Consider the following 18,991-nt stretch of genomic DNA (forward strand, 5'->3'; position numbering starts at 1 on the left):
TAACGTTTCACAAGAACTAGTTTGAGACTAAATTGGAGGATATGCTGTTCTTTAGTCAGCTGTGGTTTGTTTCTTCTACAAAAGCTTTGTGTCGCTGGTCTTGTGGGCGGTTCCTGCGGGATTGGTAAACATTTGCGACTGCAGGCCATGAAACTTTGAGATGGCCAACAGTCAAAAAACAGAAACTGAGAGAAACAGACACCAGATCTTGTAGATATTGTTTTATTTCAAGTGATATTCGACAAGCAATCATCAAATCAACATATAAAAACATCTGCACCATTTCTTTTCAAGCTTATGCCATGGCGCTTTAAAATAAATACTTCTCAAGAGGAAATAATACAGACATAATATGACAAATCCAAACCAGACGAAAACAAAACGACTGAGCAAATGCCACAGAGGAGAAACATAAAAAGGGTCCATAAAACGTCAACGTACAGCCCAAAAAAAGTGTTGTAGAAAACATCTGAAGAACTTCGTAAAATACAGAATCTTTGCAAAAAAATGTCTTGTTTTTTCTTTTTCCAGGTTTTCTTAAAATCCTTGCAAAATATCAGCTGGTATCGTAGCGAGATTAAATGTGAAGAAGAATGTGCTTTTGCATTTTTTTTTATTAGTATTCACATATAATATATAATAAGTATCGACAAAGTCCTCTTCTGGTCTTTACAGAGCAATGGCAGCCATATTGCACAAGGCTCATCTTCCTCAGGCACATGGAAGAACTCTTTTCTCGTTCACATGCTGCTTTAACAGGCAACCATGGCTACCAGCGCCGCTCGAATACGACGCCCTCGCACTCGACGCGCTTTGGGACGCCCGAGTGCCCGCACCTTTCTATTCATCATCAGCCAGAGTAAGACAAAGAACAGAAAGAATCAACCGAGCATGTGAGTCCAGAGTTCACATTCGAAACCACCCTCCGTTTATGACACAAAATAGTTTGCTCACATTTATTTTTTTCACATATAAAAAAAATTTGGTTCCTTTCGCTCGTCCGTCTGTCAAAACGCAACAAGCCCTCACACGCTGGTTAAGAATTCAGGTTACAGTACAAAAAAAAAAAAAAAAACTGGTCCGCGTCATAGATCCTCACACACTGAATGTAAACAACCTCTCGCATGGCTTTCGATCCGAACCGGAGAGCGTGATCTTTATTTTCCATCGTACATTAACGGAAAAACTTAGCACCTCGGAGTCGGTCCTTATGCTGACTCATCAAATACTACAATGCACCGAACAAGTCTCGAACCGCTAGAGCGAGTTAAGCTACATTTAGTTCACAGCTGTTGTTGTTAGTTTACGTAAAACTAGTTTAACTGGAAAAAGTTCCATTGAGTTTCTTTTCAAGGACCGATGGCGGGCGAATGCGTGTACACAAAAGGGTAAAAAGAGGGTTAATGTGTGTAGTACGCTGAATGCCAGAGAGCTCCGAAGAACATTCTCAAAGTGCAAAGCTTACGAATAGCCTTTCGCAGTCCGCTTCCATCGTTTACTTGACATCTGTGAGAGAAATAACATAAATCGTGCTTTAAAAATAACATTTAAAAATTAATTGTTCTAGGCACTACTGAATGTCCAAAAGGCATTGCTGTAGATTGAGGAAGAGAGTGTTAGAAAGCAAATCCAAAAGTGATGACTTTGCGAAAACACTTCTACTTGGGTCCCAGTCGAATAACCAGACAGACGAGCTCGGCTCTCTCAGCTCTTTGAGTCTTTCGGCAGAGTTTCTGACAGGAAAAAGGGTCCACAAAGACGTACGTCAAGACAAATTGTCACTCGCACAGCCTCAGGCCATGATTTTTTGCGGGATCTCTATGGAAGCTTTGAGGAAGATGGAGTTGTCGCGGATGTAGTTCCTTTTCTTGATCTCCTCGTGTGAGATAAACTTGGGGTAGCCGAAGCCCAGCGTGCTCTCGTCAAGCGAGTTTCGGCTGCTGCACGGTTTCTGGAAGTTCTTCCAGTTGGGATCAGGGTTGAAGGTCTCCGTGATATGCTGAGGTTTTGACAGCGACGGGTCGCTCTGGTCCAAAATGGAGAAGGTGACCTTGTAGGAGAAGGGCCACTCCAGCAGGTTGTCGTACTCGCCGGGCAGCACGCGGATGTAGATGGACAGATGCGAGCCTTCGCCGCTGCCGTTGCCATTTAGGAAGGCGGACACCTGGAGCTTGTAGCCGTAGCGGTGCGTGTAGAAGGGCGGGCTGAAGAACTCGTGGTTGTTGCGCAGTTTGGCCTCCTGCAGCTTGCGCGAGTAGTCGGTCAGTTTCCAGATGAGAACGCCGTCATGACTCACCGACAGCTCCTCCATTTCACGTCTCAGCTCCATGATTTCCTGCCGCTGCCGTCCCACCAGACTACACATCATAGTCAGGTGGGACTTTGTGCTCTCTTCCAGGTGTCTTCCAACTGCCATCTTTGGGCACTAGAAACCAGAGCACAGAAGCACAGTGTGAACTCACTTGCCATTTTTTTTAATCTGTATGACGCTATAAGCATAACTATAAACCTTGATTTGCATTATAGACATCGTACTTTATTTGACACAAATCAATGTATCAATAATTCATTATAAAACGGATGGTTCTGGTCCTTGATTCTGATAGGTTGACCAGCGTTCGAAGCCATTGTTAATTACACTAGAAACATACGTAAAACTTTGTTTATTTCTGTGTGTTGCTTGGTCACCACTTTGTTGTAACAACAACTATTTCTAAGGAACTACATTATTTGATGGAAGAATAATGTTTTTATTTTTATCATTACACTTTATTTGTTCTGTTTTATTCCGTGAAACCTTACTACATATATGGAATAACCGTATATAAAAGCAATAAGCCCTGCTTTGTGTCGTGCCTAACAACTTAGCTGTTATAAATTAACTGTAAACCACGGCTTCTTGGGGCTTATTGCTTTAATGTATCAGTGTGATAATTTGAAAAGTATAAATGTAAATAAATATATATATATATATTTTTTTTAATGACAAATAAACTGACATTTAAAACTATTTTTAAATTCATGTTTAGGTAATTTACTGTTTTTAATGCATTTTTTTAATGCAACATTCTGTTTTTAAATAAACCATGTCTGTTTATTTGCCAGTTTGAAGAGTGAAAAATATATATTTAATTTAAAAAAGCGATTTATTAATTATATTAGTTACATTTAAATCTTTCACTTTATTAGTTAAAAAAGTACAAATGTAAATAAATTATTGGAAAGTTAATTATTTAAGTTTTTAAACACTGTAAATTTAACAACAGTTTTAAATATTGACTTATTTGTTCATTTAAAAGTGACACATTCATAGTTTTATAAATTCATAATTTCTTTAAAAAAACAAAACAAAAAAAACTCTTGTGTCTATATATTGCAAGTAAAAACAGAAGATCGGTAACATGTCATAAAGGTGGCAGTGGTGCCTGCAAAATGCATGAAACTTATTTCCACTCCACTCATCTCAAAAACTAGCAAATGAAATCTCATAGCAGACATCCCATCCTTAAAAAGAGTCTTATACTATAAACTTCAAATACATTTTTACTGACACAGACACAATGTTTCCAGGTGTGGAGGAAGGAAAACTGCATCAGGCAGCACAGGAATTCAGTCAAGTTAGAGCGCAGGACTCACTCTGTGTTTGCAGCCGGCATCCTTGAAGGGGCAAAGGACCAGTGCGCTGCCACAGCTCTCCTTCACGTGGTTGGCCAGATCCTCACGTGCGATGTTCGGGGTGCCGCACTGATTAGGACACTGCACGGGAAAGCGAGGGCAGTGGAACTGGTGGTTCTGAGGGATGAAAGGCAACAGTCAGCATTGACGTGAATCTGTAGGTTGAGCTGTGATTTCTGGAGCAATAACAGCTTGAGCACTGAGGCGTGAGAACTAAAATATGCATGGATTCATAAAATCATCATGAGATCATCTATAAGAGTCGCTGCGCTCGTGTTCGTGTTCCTGTAGCTGCTGGAGTGTGACACTAGCAACACCAAAGTCATGGGTTCAGTTCCCAGGAAACAAGCACTGATAAATATTTCTTTAGGCTTTGGATTAAAGCATATGTCAAATATTAGTCATAAAGTAAAAAAATTACGCATTAAAAAGCATGAATCCTGAATCCTCCTCCATAAGAGGAAATTAAACCAGTTTCTGTTTCAACCTACGGGTGCCTACGTTTACAACATGAAGCATACTCAAAAAGGTGGGCTACTTAATTAAGCCACCTCCTATGATCCCTCATTTCAGCCAAATTGTAAAGCCATTTAATGCATCCACAGAAATGCAATGTGCACATTATTACAAATTAATTAATAATAAACTAATTACAAAGCAAAATACACAGATTGTTGATTTGACACTAAAAAGCCCCAATGAATTTAGTTCAGTGTTGAGGCTGAATGATTTCGGGGAAAATATAGTTTTGGCAGTTGTGAAAATATGATTTAAAAAAAAGCAGATTTGCTGTACTTGTTTGTAAGGCTGCACAATTTTGACTAGAATTCTGTGATTATATATCAATATGACTAAAATAATAATAAAAAGTTAATTAATAAACTATTTTAATATTCCACTGAAAATATATATATATTTTAAGAAAATCTATCCAATTATAAGTTTTTTTTTTGTTTTTTTTTACAGTAAAACTATACTACAAATAACAATACTAATGTTTATGGCTCTCTTAATTTCAAATTGTAGACCATTGCACTTTTAATTGACTAAAAATCAATCAATAATAGTGGTTTATAAGCAATTCTTCTCATTATAAGTTTGCAAAGATGGTTGGCTCATGTTGCATTTCCCAATGCACATTATAAGTGACCCAAACTTACAGCAGATACAAAGAGTGTATGCGCCACAGAATTGACTGTGAACCAAGGTGCTCTGAAACACTGAAAACACCAGATCATGAGCTGCTTGAAACTCACTCAGAAACACGCTCCATGTTTGTATTTATTTAATAAAACTGCAACCTTCAGATCTAATAATGGCACATAGCATCATGGTTTAATTTCAATTAATCTCGCAGCACCTATCCAGTGTAATTTAGCTTATTTAGAAAAATATTAGTGTGCTATGCATTTAATGCTTAGTAGGCCACTGATCTGCTAACATCAGAATCCACTGAAATTAAGTCTAGTCTCTCTTCAGATTGGTCACTAATGAGGTTCCATGACATACGCTCTAAGCTTTGGAACAGGGAGTGTGTGCCTTCTCCAGGCAGCTGAATCTCACAGTGTTCTCAGGATGTATACCTCTATGTGTGTGAATGCAGGTGTTATAAAAAGAAGCAAGGCCAGCCCAAGCTGTGGTTGGCACCAAACCCAGAATCTACTATGAAAGCCAGGGTTTATGTAGTCACAGGCCCACTGCCATCCCACCCTGTGCAGCCTCAAAACCCCTTTAATTTACTACTGAGTGGTTACTGTTCCAAACACACCCGACGCAGGACAGGCGCATTAAAAAAACCAACAAACAAACACTATTTGCATCCATTTTTTTCTTGGCTACAGATGCAGGGCCACGGTTGAAGGCTGTCACAGTCGAAGTCAGAGAGAGCACTGGATGATTTGGGTGTAGAGGTGTGCTGAGCCGTGTCACTCACCTGGATGGTGTCGTAGACAAACTCTTTGCCGCAGTACTTGCAGGGCTGCGTGCGTTTGGGGCATTCCGTCATGGTGTGCTGGGATAACAGTTTCCTCATCATTCTTGCGCCACACTTGTTCTCGCAGTACACGCTCTCCTGCGGACAGATGCCCTGGTGGTTCTGAGGGACACGAAAGGAGATGGAGATGTCAGAAGAACAAAAGAAACTAGATTTGTATTTCCTGAAAATAAAATGACTGCATGCAAAGCAGGAAAAGAACATGTTTTAGGCATAACTGGGTTGGCAGCATCAGATCTGCTTTGATGCCGACACTCATCCAGATCTTTTTCTGTCTACTGAACCATGAGCCATCATCCTGACACAGACTTTACAGTGTAGAGGGGGCTAGAGATGGTAAAATATAGGTTCTTTATTGGCATCTATGCTTCCATGAAAACCTTAAATATTCATGGAGCCACTTCATTGTGCAAAAGGCTATTTATAGTGAAAAAAGTTCTTCACTCTATGAAATATGGTTCTTTTAAGAACCGTTTACTACTTGGCCTACTATGCGATTATCTATTAAATCTGTCAATTCTGACTGGCCAAAATCTGCAGACTGTTTTTGACTTGCCCAGACTGAAACTAGGGCAACAGTCATGTACTTTATTCTAGCTTTTACAAGAATGTTTGTGTAATATCATATCTGCCTTGCAAGCACTTTCATGAGGCAAAACACCACTTGTTAAAAAGCAGTAAATTGCAAATAAAGTGGTTCTCTAATCATAAACGGCAACAATTTAGTGCAATTTTGCAGCCTACCCACAGAATACAACAGGAATATTCCCATAAAACGCAATAAAAAGGCTTAATCGTCTCTTTTATACATTTTGAGGTTTCTATTAGTATTAGTTTGAATTGTAAAAATAGAAGTGCCATCATATTAGCAAACAACTGCAGTTCTTGTGCTACTCCAAGATCAAGCTGCCAGTTTGCTAATAACGACTTCACACATTTCAGAATTACAGCACGCTGATACACACAAGCCTCTTTCTTCATGTATCGATCCTTTTTACAGAGCCCAAACTGACAATAATCAAGTAAGAAGCTAGCACATCTGTGCTAATATGCTAATGCTGCAGAGATTAAGTTAACAGGTCCTCCCCTAAAAAAAAAGCCAGTTACTGTAAGATTTTTTTTTAAAGATTTTTTTTATTAATCTTCCAACAAACTTACAGATGTTAAGTTACATTTAGAATAATTAATAAAGAGTCAAGATGTGACAACCATTCCCATTTAGTCGCTTAGCATGTTAGCAACTGTTGTATTCAGGACACATAATAGCTTAAAATAATCACAAGTGGGGTATTATTACATTTATTTTATAGTGATAAAATATAATAGTATTTTATGTCGTAGAAAAACACGAGCTTGTGTTGAACACACCTCATTTCTTATTTCAATGCTAACTCTTTTCGAGGTATGAGGACTCATTCCTGCAATGCTCTATAATAACGGTCTTGTGCGTGATTTGAGCACAGTACCTCATAGGCCTCTCCTGTGAACTCGCTCCCGCAGAACTCGCACTTGACCTTGCGTTTGGGACAGTCGTGCTGCAGATGCTCGGGCAGGTCTCTGCGGGTCAGCTTGACGGAGCAGCGGTTGGGACAGGGGATCACATTGAAGGCGCAGGTTGAGAAGTGGCCCTGGGAAACAAAAGGTATGTTGTGTAGTTCATATTTACAGTGACATTTTTCCCATTTTAAGGCTAAATATATATAGTTCACCCAAAACAGCTGGTGGTACCCATTGACCTCCACAGTGTTTTTTGTCAAAGTCAATGGCTACAGTCAACTGTTTGGTGCTCAACAGAAGAAAGCGAGTGATTGAGGTTTGGAACGACATGAGGAAGAGTTAATGACAGATGTATCCCTTTAACGCAACTATAACACATTCAAACAAATCCCATGCAAGTTAGCAGAGAACACTGCTACAGCAACAGCTATGTAGGGAGACATCAGAAAAATGATAAAGCATCATTACCTGTAGCTGTTTCATCTGGCCGGTCCAGCGGCAGCCCTCTTCACTGTGAATACAGCGGATGGGCAGCGCCAGTATCTGCTGCTCCAGCTCAGGGTCAGGATAGATCTATAACACACCATTACACCAAGGACACATTAATCAGCGTCGTCTCCTCTCTTCAAACACACTCATATATTAACCACTCAAGGACAGGACAGAGGTCTGGATTTAAGCGTTCACTTATTAACTCAGACACATGTGGCTTCTCCCACACTAAAAGGGGATTGTCTGTTGATATAATTACAGCAAACGTCCCGTCATACATAAGGGTGGGTCCGAGTACTCGAATATTTGCAAATGACAGCAATGATTGACCAAAAAGACATTTTGATTGCGTAACTACTGAGTTTTTCATAACATTTCACACCAAAAATGTTCAAATGTTTACATCAAAATGTTTAATTGCATCATTTTTTTTGTGACATCTTGTGATTCTGACGGACAATTTGAGTCAATTCTGACACTTGACAACAATGTACAAAACGTAAAAATGTTTTTTAGACTTTGGGATAATCACACAGAAATTCTGCACAGAAGCCAAAATGCAGATTACTACTACTACTTCTAATAATGATACGTATATTGTATTGATGTAGATACATTTCCATCTGTACTTTAAACAGATTTTTATTTTGTGCCATTTTTCCTACAAGTATTGTTCAATCTGGATGGAAACTGATTTAGTCGCATATTCTTTTTTTTTTTTTTTTTTTTGCATACATTACAGTCACAACCAGTTTTTGTGATTTTGACGTACAATTTAAGCCAGTACAGACACTTTTTAATAATAAGGTTCAAAATATTAAAAAATAACTTTTTTTTGTGTGTGTTCTGATTTAAGGATATCAAAGGAATTCTGCATAGAAACTAAAATGCTAAATAATAATAATAATATTAATAGTATTTGCTTGAGGTAGATACTTTTTAATATTCAATACTGACACAGTGGGGGAAATTCACAAATAATGAATTATTTCAATTGCTTTAGTGCCTGATGCGGTCATTAAAAAAATGCTAATTATGTAATGACCCAAACACTCCCACAAAAATTTGGTTTCAAGTGCTAGACTGCAATTTTTCTCTAAAAACATGTCAATTCATGATACACAGCTGGTTCTAATGCTCTTTTCCATCAGTTGATCATAAGCCATAATCAATATAAATGTTTAATAAACATCTCTTTCAAATGAAATGTATACCTTAATCATCAATAATCAGAGTTATGTATATAGAAAGATGAGTATCTGATAAACGTCAACTGACCAAAAAGTTTCAAATGCATAAAATCGTAGTCAAATATTTTATATTTTCATTTATTTTATATCATTCCAAGAATAAGAAAACAATATGCTTAGTCATGAAAAAGAAAAAAGAAAGTAAAATGAATTATGAAAGACTGGGAAAAGAAAAATGCTTTGTCAGAAACACAAATACACTGCTGTATGATCAAATTCAATTGCACGGTGATGGATGACCTCAACTAGAGCCGTGTGAAATGAGTGTGTACACGTGCATCTGTGTGTGTACGTTAGATCCAGAGGCTATTGCATCTTCCCTTCATCCATAAAGTCGATGAAGGATGAGATGCTCCTCCATCCAATCAGCCCAAATCCTCTGCCTGCAGGATTTACATACACACACAGATCCACAGCGTTACGACAGCACTGCAGACGCGGCCGTTCGCCCCCCCATGCAGTCCCATATGGAGCTGTTCCCCTCACCCTCCCAACACTCCAATTCATTTTCATTGACAGACTTTCTGGCACACTAAGATCAACTCTCCCAACCGTGCTATCCTGCCGTACACAACGGCTCAGAATTTATGGAAGATATGTAGATAAAAAAATTTAAATAACGAATTATATAAAGAACTAAAAATACAACACCTCGTGTAAGCAGGTGAGCCTTCATTATAAAAATGCATGGTTGCTTGTTGGCGTCACTACTTGACTGAAATATCCAACTTTATCAAGTAGCAGATCAGTGATTCACTTCCACACAATTTGGAATATTGCATATAAATTCTGCATGGAATTATAATTTTTTTTTTTGTTGCATACACTAGTACACTCAAGTGGAAACTAAATATTTGTTTTAATACTGAGCTAATATGTTGAAGCATATTTTAGGTTATATTCATGGTGTCTTAAAATAGCACAGTTGAGTATGTTCTTAGAATGATCTTAAGAAGTACTAAAGAGTAAGTTTTGATATATTAAGTGCAAAATTAGTGCATGAAAATAGAGCACTTTAAAGTACATTATGTAAGTGTGCTTAACAAAAATAGTTATTCTGCAGGAAAGCAACTGCAATATTGTAATAATAAAATGTAACATTTTTATTATTTTCTATTAACTATATTTTGCATTAGTTATCTTAGAAGTTTGTTAGAGATATTATTCTCCTAAGAAGCATAAACTAAATTTTCATCTTAAATCTACTGCCATAAATTTCCTTAGCATTCAAATGTTTTTAAAATACGTCTCTTATACCCATCAAACCTGCATTTCTTTTATTAAAAATACAGTAAAACTGATATATTGTCACGTTATTACAATCTAAAATAACTGTTTTCTATTTTAATATATTTCACTTAAGTATTATATTTTTATATTATATTAGATTTTTGATGTATAAATTATTAATTAATTAATGTATAAATTATAATTATTTATATATTATATATATATTTTTTATATTATCCCTGTGATGGTAAAACTGAATTGTCAGCAGCATTACTCCAATCTTCAGTGTCACGTGATCCTTTAAAAAACATTCTAATATGCTGAATCATAAAAGTTTAATATATTTTTTTATTTAATTTTTATGTTGAAACTATGATGCATTTTTTTTCAGGAATCTTTGATAAATGGAAAGCTCAAAAGTACAGCATTTATATGAAATATAATCTTTTTTAACATTATAAATGTCTTCACTGTCACCTTTGATCAATTTAATGCATCCTTTCTGAATAAAAGTACTAATATATTTCAAAAATTAGAAATCGTACCGGCCCCCGAACGTTTGAACAATATAGTTTTGAAACATGAGACGTGGGGTGAACCCAACCTCAAACAGGCAAAGCCAGGTACTGAACAGCAGTCCTGCGGAGGTGGATGGGTAATCTATGGGCGGCTGTCAGCTCTTTAAAATGACTGTTTGTGCAATCAGGCCTCATGAGCATCAGACGCTCCTGCGGCACTCCAGGCTTTCCAGGATGAGGAGAATTATCCCGCCGACTTCATGCAAATCACAGCTTCAGCGGATTAGTGTGCTAAAGCTCTTTCCAACACAGAACAGGTTTAACTTTGTGCATGTGCTCTTACAGAAGCCTGTCGAACACACTGCAGGAGAAGATGACTCAGATGTTAGAAGAGTTTGAAAAAAGAACGGCTGTAATAGGGCTGAGATTTGGATTAATTGCACAATTATGTATGATTAAGTTGCATTGTATTACATGCAGAGAATTTTACGTCTTTACGAATTTTTCTCGTCTCACCAGTAAAAAATAAATAAAATTTTGAGTAGTTTTAAAATCACTGTTGTTAAACTGAAGGTATGCTCATAATCTGCAAAGCACTCGGAGGTTTCATAATCTCTTTCTCTAAAGCAGTGCAAGAGAAAAATGGCTCTTTAATGAACGCAGACACTTTCCCAGCTCAACCTGATTAATTAACTAAAGAGCAAGATGAAACATTAGCCAATACTTTAATTAAAGATTTGGTGAAATTCCTTCTTTAATGTGGTGTGGTGCAGATTAGCTGATCAACAGAGTATAACTGCCTTTCTTTCTTTTTTACCGTTCATTTCAGTTTCAGAAAACATTTTATGGACTTTATGGACATTTAGTTTTTTTCCTTTATTGACATTTAATTTCCCATTATGCATAATTTGCCATTTAAATTATTAAATTAATGTAAATGTAAATAAAATGTATAATAATGCTAAATGACTGTACATGATCTCTGGTTTAAATTTTGTTACATATATCTATACACACTTTTTCTATATTTTCAGATCTTCATTTTTCTGTTCATTTCATTTTCAGAAAACATTTTACGGATTTATGGAAACGTTAGATTTAACTTTTTGCCCATGCCATGTAAATGACTGCATTTATAGCAGTTTAAATAATATGAATAACAACGATTTCCAGCATAAACTAGGTTCAAATGAATACATTTGTCCAAACATCTCAGGACTGTGATTTATACATTTAGAAATATTCTGTTTAGTGATGCAGAAAGACCACACTGCCGCATTAAAGCAACATCAAAAATATTCGGTCATCTCTGTCTCTTCCTTCCTTCTTTTGGACATTCCCAGGGAAATGAGTGGCCTGTGGTAGTTCATTAGTCGGATTTCTCGGGTGGTTTGAGAAGCGTGGACGAGGGCCGAGCGCCCGGGGCCCGGGGCAGCCAGTGACTCACAAACACAGCCTGCTATTGTTGACATATTAGCATTTCGTTCATTCTCGCAGAGTCACTCAAGAAAAGTTGTACTTGGCCCCTGTAACTCCACTGTACACTAAAGGGATGTGAATGACTGTGGGAGATTGATCTGTAATCTGGTCTACAGCAGAATGGATGAGAGATTAGTGCTGAGTGTATTATTACCTTGGCGTAATCCAGTGGGAGCTGGTCCTCCGGGCATTTGAAGACCCCCTCACTGCAAGAAGAAAAAGGAAAGATGTATTTTCTTGTGTATTAACTTCAATGGGCAGCACACAACAAATCAGATTCAAATAACTGATTCAGTTCAGGGTTGTTATAAACAGCAGATTCAGCGTAAAAGCATCTGAAAATAAATTACAGGAGGAAACAAGATTTTTCCGAAGAAAGCATGAGTGGCGAGTTTCATCATCAAGGTCAAAAGTCTACTTTGAATACATGTGTGCGCATCTAAATCATCATTTTTTGTTTGTTTGTATATTGTATGTATATTTTTATCAAACATGGCATTTCCCATGTGTGACCCAGTCTTATCATAAAAAGTGTCATTGTTAACTAGTAATAAAACGATAAAAATAATTAGTGCTGTCAAACAATTAATCGCGATGAAACACATCCAAAATAAAAGTTTTAGTTTACATAATGTGTGTATACAGGGTATATTTATTATGTATATATAAATACACACACAAAAAAACATTTACATGTATTTACATTTGTGTGTATTTATATACACATTAAATTTACAAAGCGCATACACATATATTATGTAAACAAAAACCTTTATTTTGGATGCGATTAAGCACGATTAATCGTTTGACGGCACTAATAATATGTTTTTATTAATTTAAAGCTAAAAAAATACAATTTTAGATAAAAACTTTAATGGATATGAGAAATGTTGCCTTTCTGAAACTTTAAATAGAATAAAAAAGAAAAATAGTTCGAATAGAAATTAAAATAATAGAAAAATGTGAAAAAAATTAAAGTTTAAATAGAAATTCTAAATTCTAAATAACAATCCAATATTATGCAAAACTTATTCATTTTATTTAGTATTTGTTCTTGTGTGTGTATATATATATATATATATATATATATTAATTGATTTTAATGCGAAAATTAAAAACATGCTCATCCCAGAAGTGGTTTATTAGATATTATATGCATTAATTGCACCTTTTAGGTTATAGTATAATAAATAAAATCAATAGGACAAAAAGGTGCTATTCACGTCCGTGGCACAAATAGTGCAAGATGATTTACTCACTGAAGTCTAAAGCTCAGGATTAGCGGTTGGTTCAGATCAGCAGTAGGACTGACTCATGCCTTAGCCTGCACCACTAAGCACAGACTTTCTGTCTGACTGGAGGAGTGCCCTAATCTGGGCTCTTTGTCCCTTTTTTTACTTGGATGAAGGTTAATTATGCACCCTAGTTGTGAAATGCTTACAACAGCGCTGAAAGGATCCGAGAGAAAGACGCTGTGGTGGGACATAAAGAAGAAAAAAGGAGACATGAGATTTATCTGGCTGTGAGGCGACCAGCTGAGAGGGGCGTCGTGCCTCATTAGCAGGGCCCCTCTGGCAGCATGGGCCGTCCAGAACACTGATGTCACCATCAAATATTCACATGCTAAATAATGGAAGTGACCACAGATCGCACTGACGGCTGTAGGGGGAGGTGTGTGTGTGTCACTGTGTCCTACTGTACAGTGCTGTTATTTACATAAAACGATTTCAAAAGGACCATCTGTGGAAGCGTCCCAAGAGATGTGTTAATATGGCCCCTCTACCGCCTGTTACTGCCTACAGAGGCCATTAAACCGCACTTATGAATGTGACACTGCAGTGTGTGCCACATGCATACCAGTGCTATTTCAGAATTATTTATATACCTTACAAAACATTGTGTGTAGAATCAATTTTCACTCAGAAATTGCTAAATTTCACACAAAAAATAAATAAATAAATATGATCAAGATATGACAGGTAACACATTGGAGGAAGCTGAAAAACTGAAATAGCAAAATGCAAGCCCAAAACAAGACAAAATCTAAAAATCTATGTAATTCAAAGGAAAAACAATACATTTTGATATGTAAAAACCAAACTAGATATCCTGTGTAATTTTGCTTACCAACTACAAATGCATCTTGATTTAAAATGTACATATTTGGACTGGAAAAAAGAACATTATTTATATAAAAAAAAATAAAAATCAGTGTTCTAGTATTTATTAATATTTTGAATGAGCACTTATTTTAATACTGGTGAGGTGAGGTTTAAGCAATTTTATGTCCTTTGTCATTTTGTATTTTTGTGTTTTAATATTTATATTAAGCTTTATTTCATGTATATTTCAGTTTTAGTAATTTTAATAATAAACTAAAATATTAAATAATCATTTATTTCATTCTTTTAACTTTTGTTCTCCTCTAATATACAGATTTATTTTAATTAATGACTTTTGTTTGATACAATTGATTATAATGATTGTTTTTTAAAATGTAACACTGTCACATACAACAAAAACTTTTAATTAAAAGGAAAAGTGCATGGTGAGTTCAGTGTCTTCATATATACTGATAAAAAAAACATTTCACAGTATCACGAGACCTTGTGACAGGCAAAACAAGTCGATAATGAATTCTTCCCTGACTTTTAAACAAACAAGGCCACAATGTCTTCATTGATAATTTCGCTAATGTAAAGGGCATGACACATCACATGACGAGGACTGTCCCGAGCCTATTTGGGGGACAGATGGAAAGTGCTTTATTGCCTGAGGTGACCGCAGCCACATCCATTAAGGTCAGTGTGTCAGTAGGGCCACATTTAATATATCAGACTTCAATCAATTACCCATCAGATACGGGCTTACCAATGCAAATACATGCTGGACTATATTTCTAGACCATCAATGTGGTTCCAATGGGACTGTTCAGCTTTTCAGATGCGCTCTGATTTACAACAGAGAACCGCCTCTTGACTGATGAAACAAATATGAGAAAGAGAGGTGGGAAGGTACACTGGAAACTCCTTTCTTAGCATGCAAATATATGGCTTGTCAGACTAATTCCTTCTAGACAGCAAGAGAAAACGGGCAGCTATACATTCATCTGCTGAACGCCTCAAATTCGGACCGACTCTGAAGCACTGACTCATATGTTCAGAATCATTGCTACCGAATTAGCGTATTGTGTAAGAAGCACAACATCAGCACATGCATTTCATCCTGCTAAGGCAAGTATAAAGCAAACACTTCAAAACCCTTGATGCCTGCCCCCTTCTCTATGCTTTGAATGCCTCGCATTAGGGAACCTCTTACATTTTTTCTCTTAACTTTACAAGAGTGCTGATCTGACAGATTTGAGTTGAAGGGATAGATGAAAAATCTGTCATGTACTCAGCCTAGCATCACTTCAAACCATACATCGCTCAAACACAACATTTTAGTCATGCTTGCACATATTCCAAACACGAAGGGTAAGATTTTTAGTTAAAAAAAAAAAATCATCATTTTACATTTAAATACACTTCTTTTTATAATTATTATTAAAAAAAAGTTGATGGAAAACTAAGCCAAACGCTAACTTTTTGCTAACTCATAATAAGGTCTCTCAAAGTTAATGTGTTAAACTGGGATATTAATACAATATTTTTTTCGATATTTACCAATTTAATAATATTACCGGTTCATCCTGCTTTTTTAAAATAGCCTTAGATTTAAACACTAAGAAAGAAAAACAATTATAGCCTACAGACAGTTTAGTATTAAAACAACTATTACATATTTTAAAATATTCTTTAACAAAAAATATGCAGACTTTAAACTTATTTCATAATATTTTAATAGTTGTTTCAATGTGTCAACTACTAGGAGTAATTAATTTTGTAAGAAATAACTACTTTTATTCAGCATGAATTTATTAAATCAAAAGTGACAGTGAAATGTTACCAAAGATTTCAATTTCAAATAAATGCTTTAATTTTAATTGTTTGCTAATTAATTTATTTACTAAAAAATATAAATAATGCATCACAGATTCAAAAATATTAAGCAGCACAACGGTTTTCCACCTTGATAATAATAACGAAAAAATGCTTCTTGATCAGCAAAACAGTATATTAGAATGATTTCTGAAGGATCATGTGACTGGAGTAATGATGCTGAAAATTCAGCTTCACATCAGATAAATTAATGTTTTAAAATATAAAATATTTATTTGAAACAGTAATTACATTTTACAATTTAACTGTTTTTACGATCAAATAAATGCAGCCTTGGTAAGACTTCTTACAAATGCAACCTTCCAACAGTAGTGTATAATATAATATAATATAATATAATATAATATAATATAATATAATATAATATAATATAATATAATATAATATAATATAATATAATATAATATAATATAATATAATATAATATAATATAATATAATATAATATAATATAATATAATATAATATAATATAATATAATATAATATAATAATTAGTGATGTCAAACAATTAGTCATGATTAATCAGAACCGAAATAAAGGCTTTTGTTTACATATTATATCTGTATGTATTATGTATATTTATTATGTATATATAAATACAAATTCATGTATAGATTTAGGAAAAAAATATGTTTTTTATATTTTAAATATGTCTATTTATAAAAAAAAATTATATTTGAATATAAATATATGCATGTAAAATAAAATAAAATAAAATAAAATAAAATAAAATAAAATAAAATAAAATAAAATAAAATAAAATAAAATAAAATAATCCTTTTAAGGTACTTGACTGCTCCAAATCACACACAAGCAATGGGGCAGATAAGTGAAAGCTCACTTCCTCCAACACACAGGCCGGCGTGACAGATGCTCTGCTAGAAAGACGACAATCAAGACGAAGGCCCATGTGTTGTAACAGCAGGACAGACGAGAGTGTCTGTCCCCCCTCACCTAACACAGAACTACAGCTCTCTGTTCTCTCTTCAACATCATCTTCTACTTCCTCTGGGCTCATGGGGGTCAGATATGTAGTTTTAACGTAGCTGTTCACTTCTCATTGATGATTTCTTAATTGCCTTCAAAGCCCCTTAAAATGTTCTGCCCTGGCCCCAGGTCAGATTAGTGAGCTGTACGCTGGCACAGTGATATAGATGAGGACAGGCGTCACAACACTGCACTAACACCTTCATCTTTGACAGGCAGGCCACCCGGAAGGGGCCTATCGCTGAAGAGAAAGCTCAACAAAGGAAACCTCGGAAGGGCTGAGAGCAAATCTGAATGCCTTCTTTATGAAGCAATATCTCTCCCTTTCTGTCTCAGAGTTGTATGGAGGTGTACAGTCATCGATTCAACAGACATGAATAGTAAGTGCACTTGAAGGCAGTTAAACTAATATCTGCCCTTGAAAAGAGCACTATATGTTTATTTGGATACAGGGAACCAAAAGACTTGTTCATTTCACTTATAACCTCTCTTTGAACCCCAATTCCACCTCGCAGTAAAAAGTCAGTTGACTTTATTTCTCATATCATTTTGTTGTGATATCTCACAGATGGGATTGCATACTGTTTCTCACAATTGCAACTTTATCCCATGCAACTGTACATTTATTTATTTTATTTTATTTTTTTCATATGTGCTACTATTTATTGTAATTGCACATTTTTCACAATGTTTCTCACATTTGTGAATATCATAATTGCTATTTTTCAGAATAATCACTTAATAATTTTTTTTTTTTTTTTTTTTTTTACAAATTTCTCATCTATACCTCTGTGACTATTTCTTGAAATTGCAGCTTTATATCTCATCTTGAAACTTTATACCTCACAGATGCAAATGCTCACAATGTGACTTTATATATTACGGGTGCGATAGTATCTCACACAACTGCGACTTTTTTGACATTTGCATAATAATAATCATCACTTCATTACTTTTAAATGTGCTTTATATATCACAATTGACTCAAATTTCTCCAAACTGTGAATTTATTCTTACAATTTCACTTAATTTTTTTGTAAACAAGACTTTATTTTCTGTAACCGAGGCTTTATATCTCACAATCTGCTTGTAATTCCAGCTTTAATTCCAGTTTTTTTCCTCATAATTTCCATCGAATTTCTGACATGTAACTATTTCTTGTAATTATCACTTTAGATCTGACAATTTTATTTTTTTGTAATTTTGTCTTTATACCTCACAACTCTGACCATTTCTTTCAGCTGTGACTTTATAGCTCACAACTTACTTATTTCTTGTAACTGTGACTTTATACTTCACATATGTGAATATTTCTTGTAACTGTGACTTTATATCTAACAACTGTGACTTTATTTTGTGTAACTCTGACTTTATCTCACAACTGTGACTTTATTTCTTGTAACTGTGACTATACCTCAATAATGTTACTATTTCTTGTAACTGTGACTTTATATCTCACAAATGTGACTATTTCTTGTAACTGTGACTTTATAACCTCACAATTAATTGTTTCTCACATTGAAACTTTATTATTTTTTACTTAAATAGAATATATTTTGGGCCTAACAGTCAGCATCCATTCCTGCTCTCTTTTCTCATTTATATTCAGTTCACTCTTTACTTTTCATATTAACAAAGTAAGGGAAAACAGAAAAGCACATATTTTACTTTTCCGAACTGCAAGTGCAGTAAAGTTTCTGGCTTGACATTTAGGATGGACTATAGTGTATCATCTGACCCACCCACCTGACTGAAGATCACAGACCTCCGCAGGCGTGCTCAGGTCAGCACAACACTGGGACTGTTGTCAGATTGTGAGGGCTTGACCATAATAAATCTAGCATGTCTGTTCATTTAAAACACTGCAG

At 35.4% G+C, this 18,991-nt stretch overlaps 1 protein-coding gene across 1 annotated transcript in view; it reads right to left on the reverse strand.

Moving 5' to 3' along the window:
• Positions 1–208: 208 nt before the first annotated feature.
• Positions 209–18,991, reverse strand: part of traf4a (tnf receptor-associated factor 4a) — a 35,780-nt gene continuing 16,997 nt past the window's right edge. The window contains exons 2-7 of the mRNA XM_052576681.1: positions 12,289–12,340; positions 7,634–7,738; positions 7,135–7,296; positions 5,609–5,770; positions 3,637–3,792; positions 209–2,425 (exon numbers count right to left, since the gene is read on the reverse strand). Of these exons, the coding sequence (XP_052432641.1) occupies positions 1,793–2,425; positions 3,637–3,792; positions 5,609–5,770; positions 7,135–7,296; positions 7,634–7,738; positions 12,289–12,340 (1,270 nt within the window). The 3' untranslated portion in view covers positions 209–1,792. The remainder of the gene's footprint in view (positions 2,426–3,636; positions 3,793–5,608; positions 5,771–7,134; positions 7,297–7,633; positions 7,739–12,288; positions 12,341–18,991) is intronic.

This window comes from Carassius gibelio, chromosome B15 (genome assembly GCF_023724105.1).
Source record: "Carassius gibelio isolate Cgi1373 ecotype wild population from Czech Republic chromosome B15, carGib1.2-hapl.c, whole genome shotgun sequence".
NCBI classification, from domain to species: Eukaryota; Metazoa; Chordata; class Actinopteri; order Cypriniformes; family Cyprinidae; genus Carassius; species Carassius gibelio.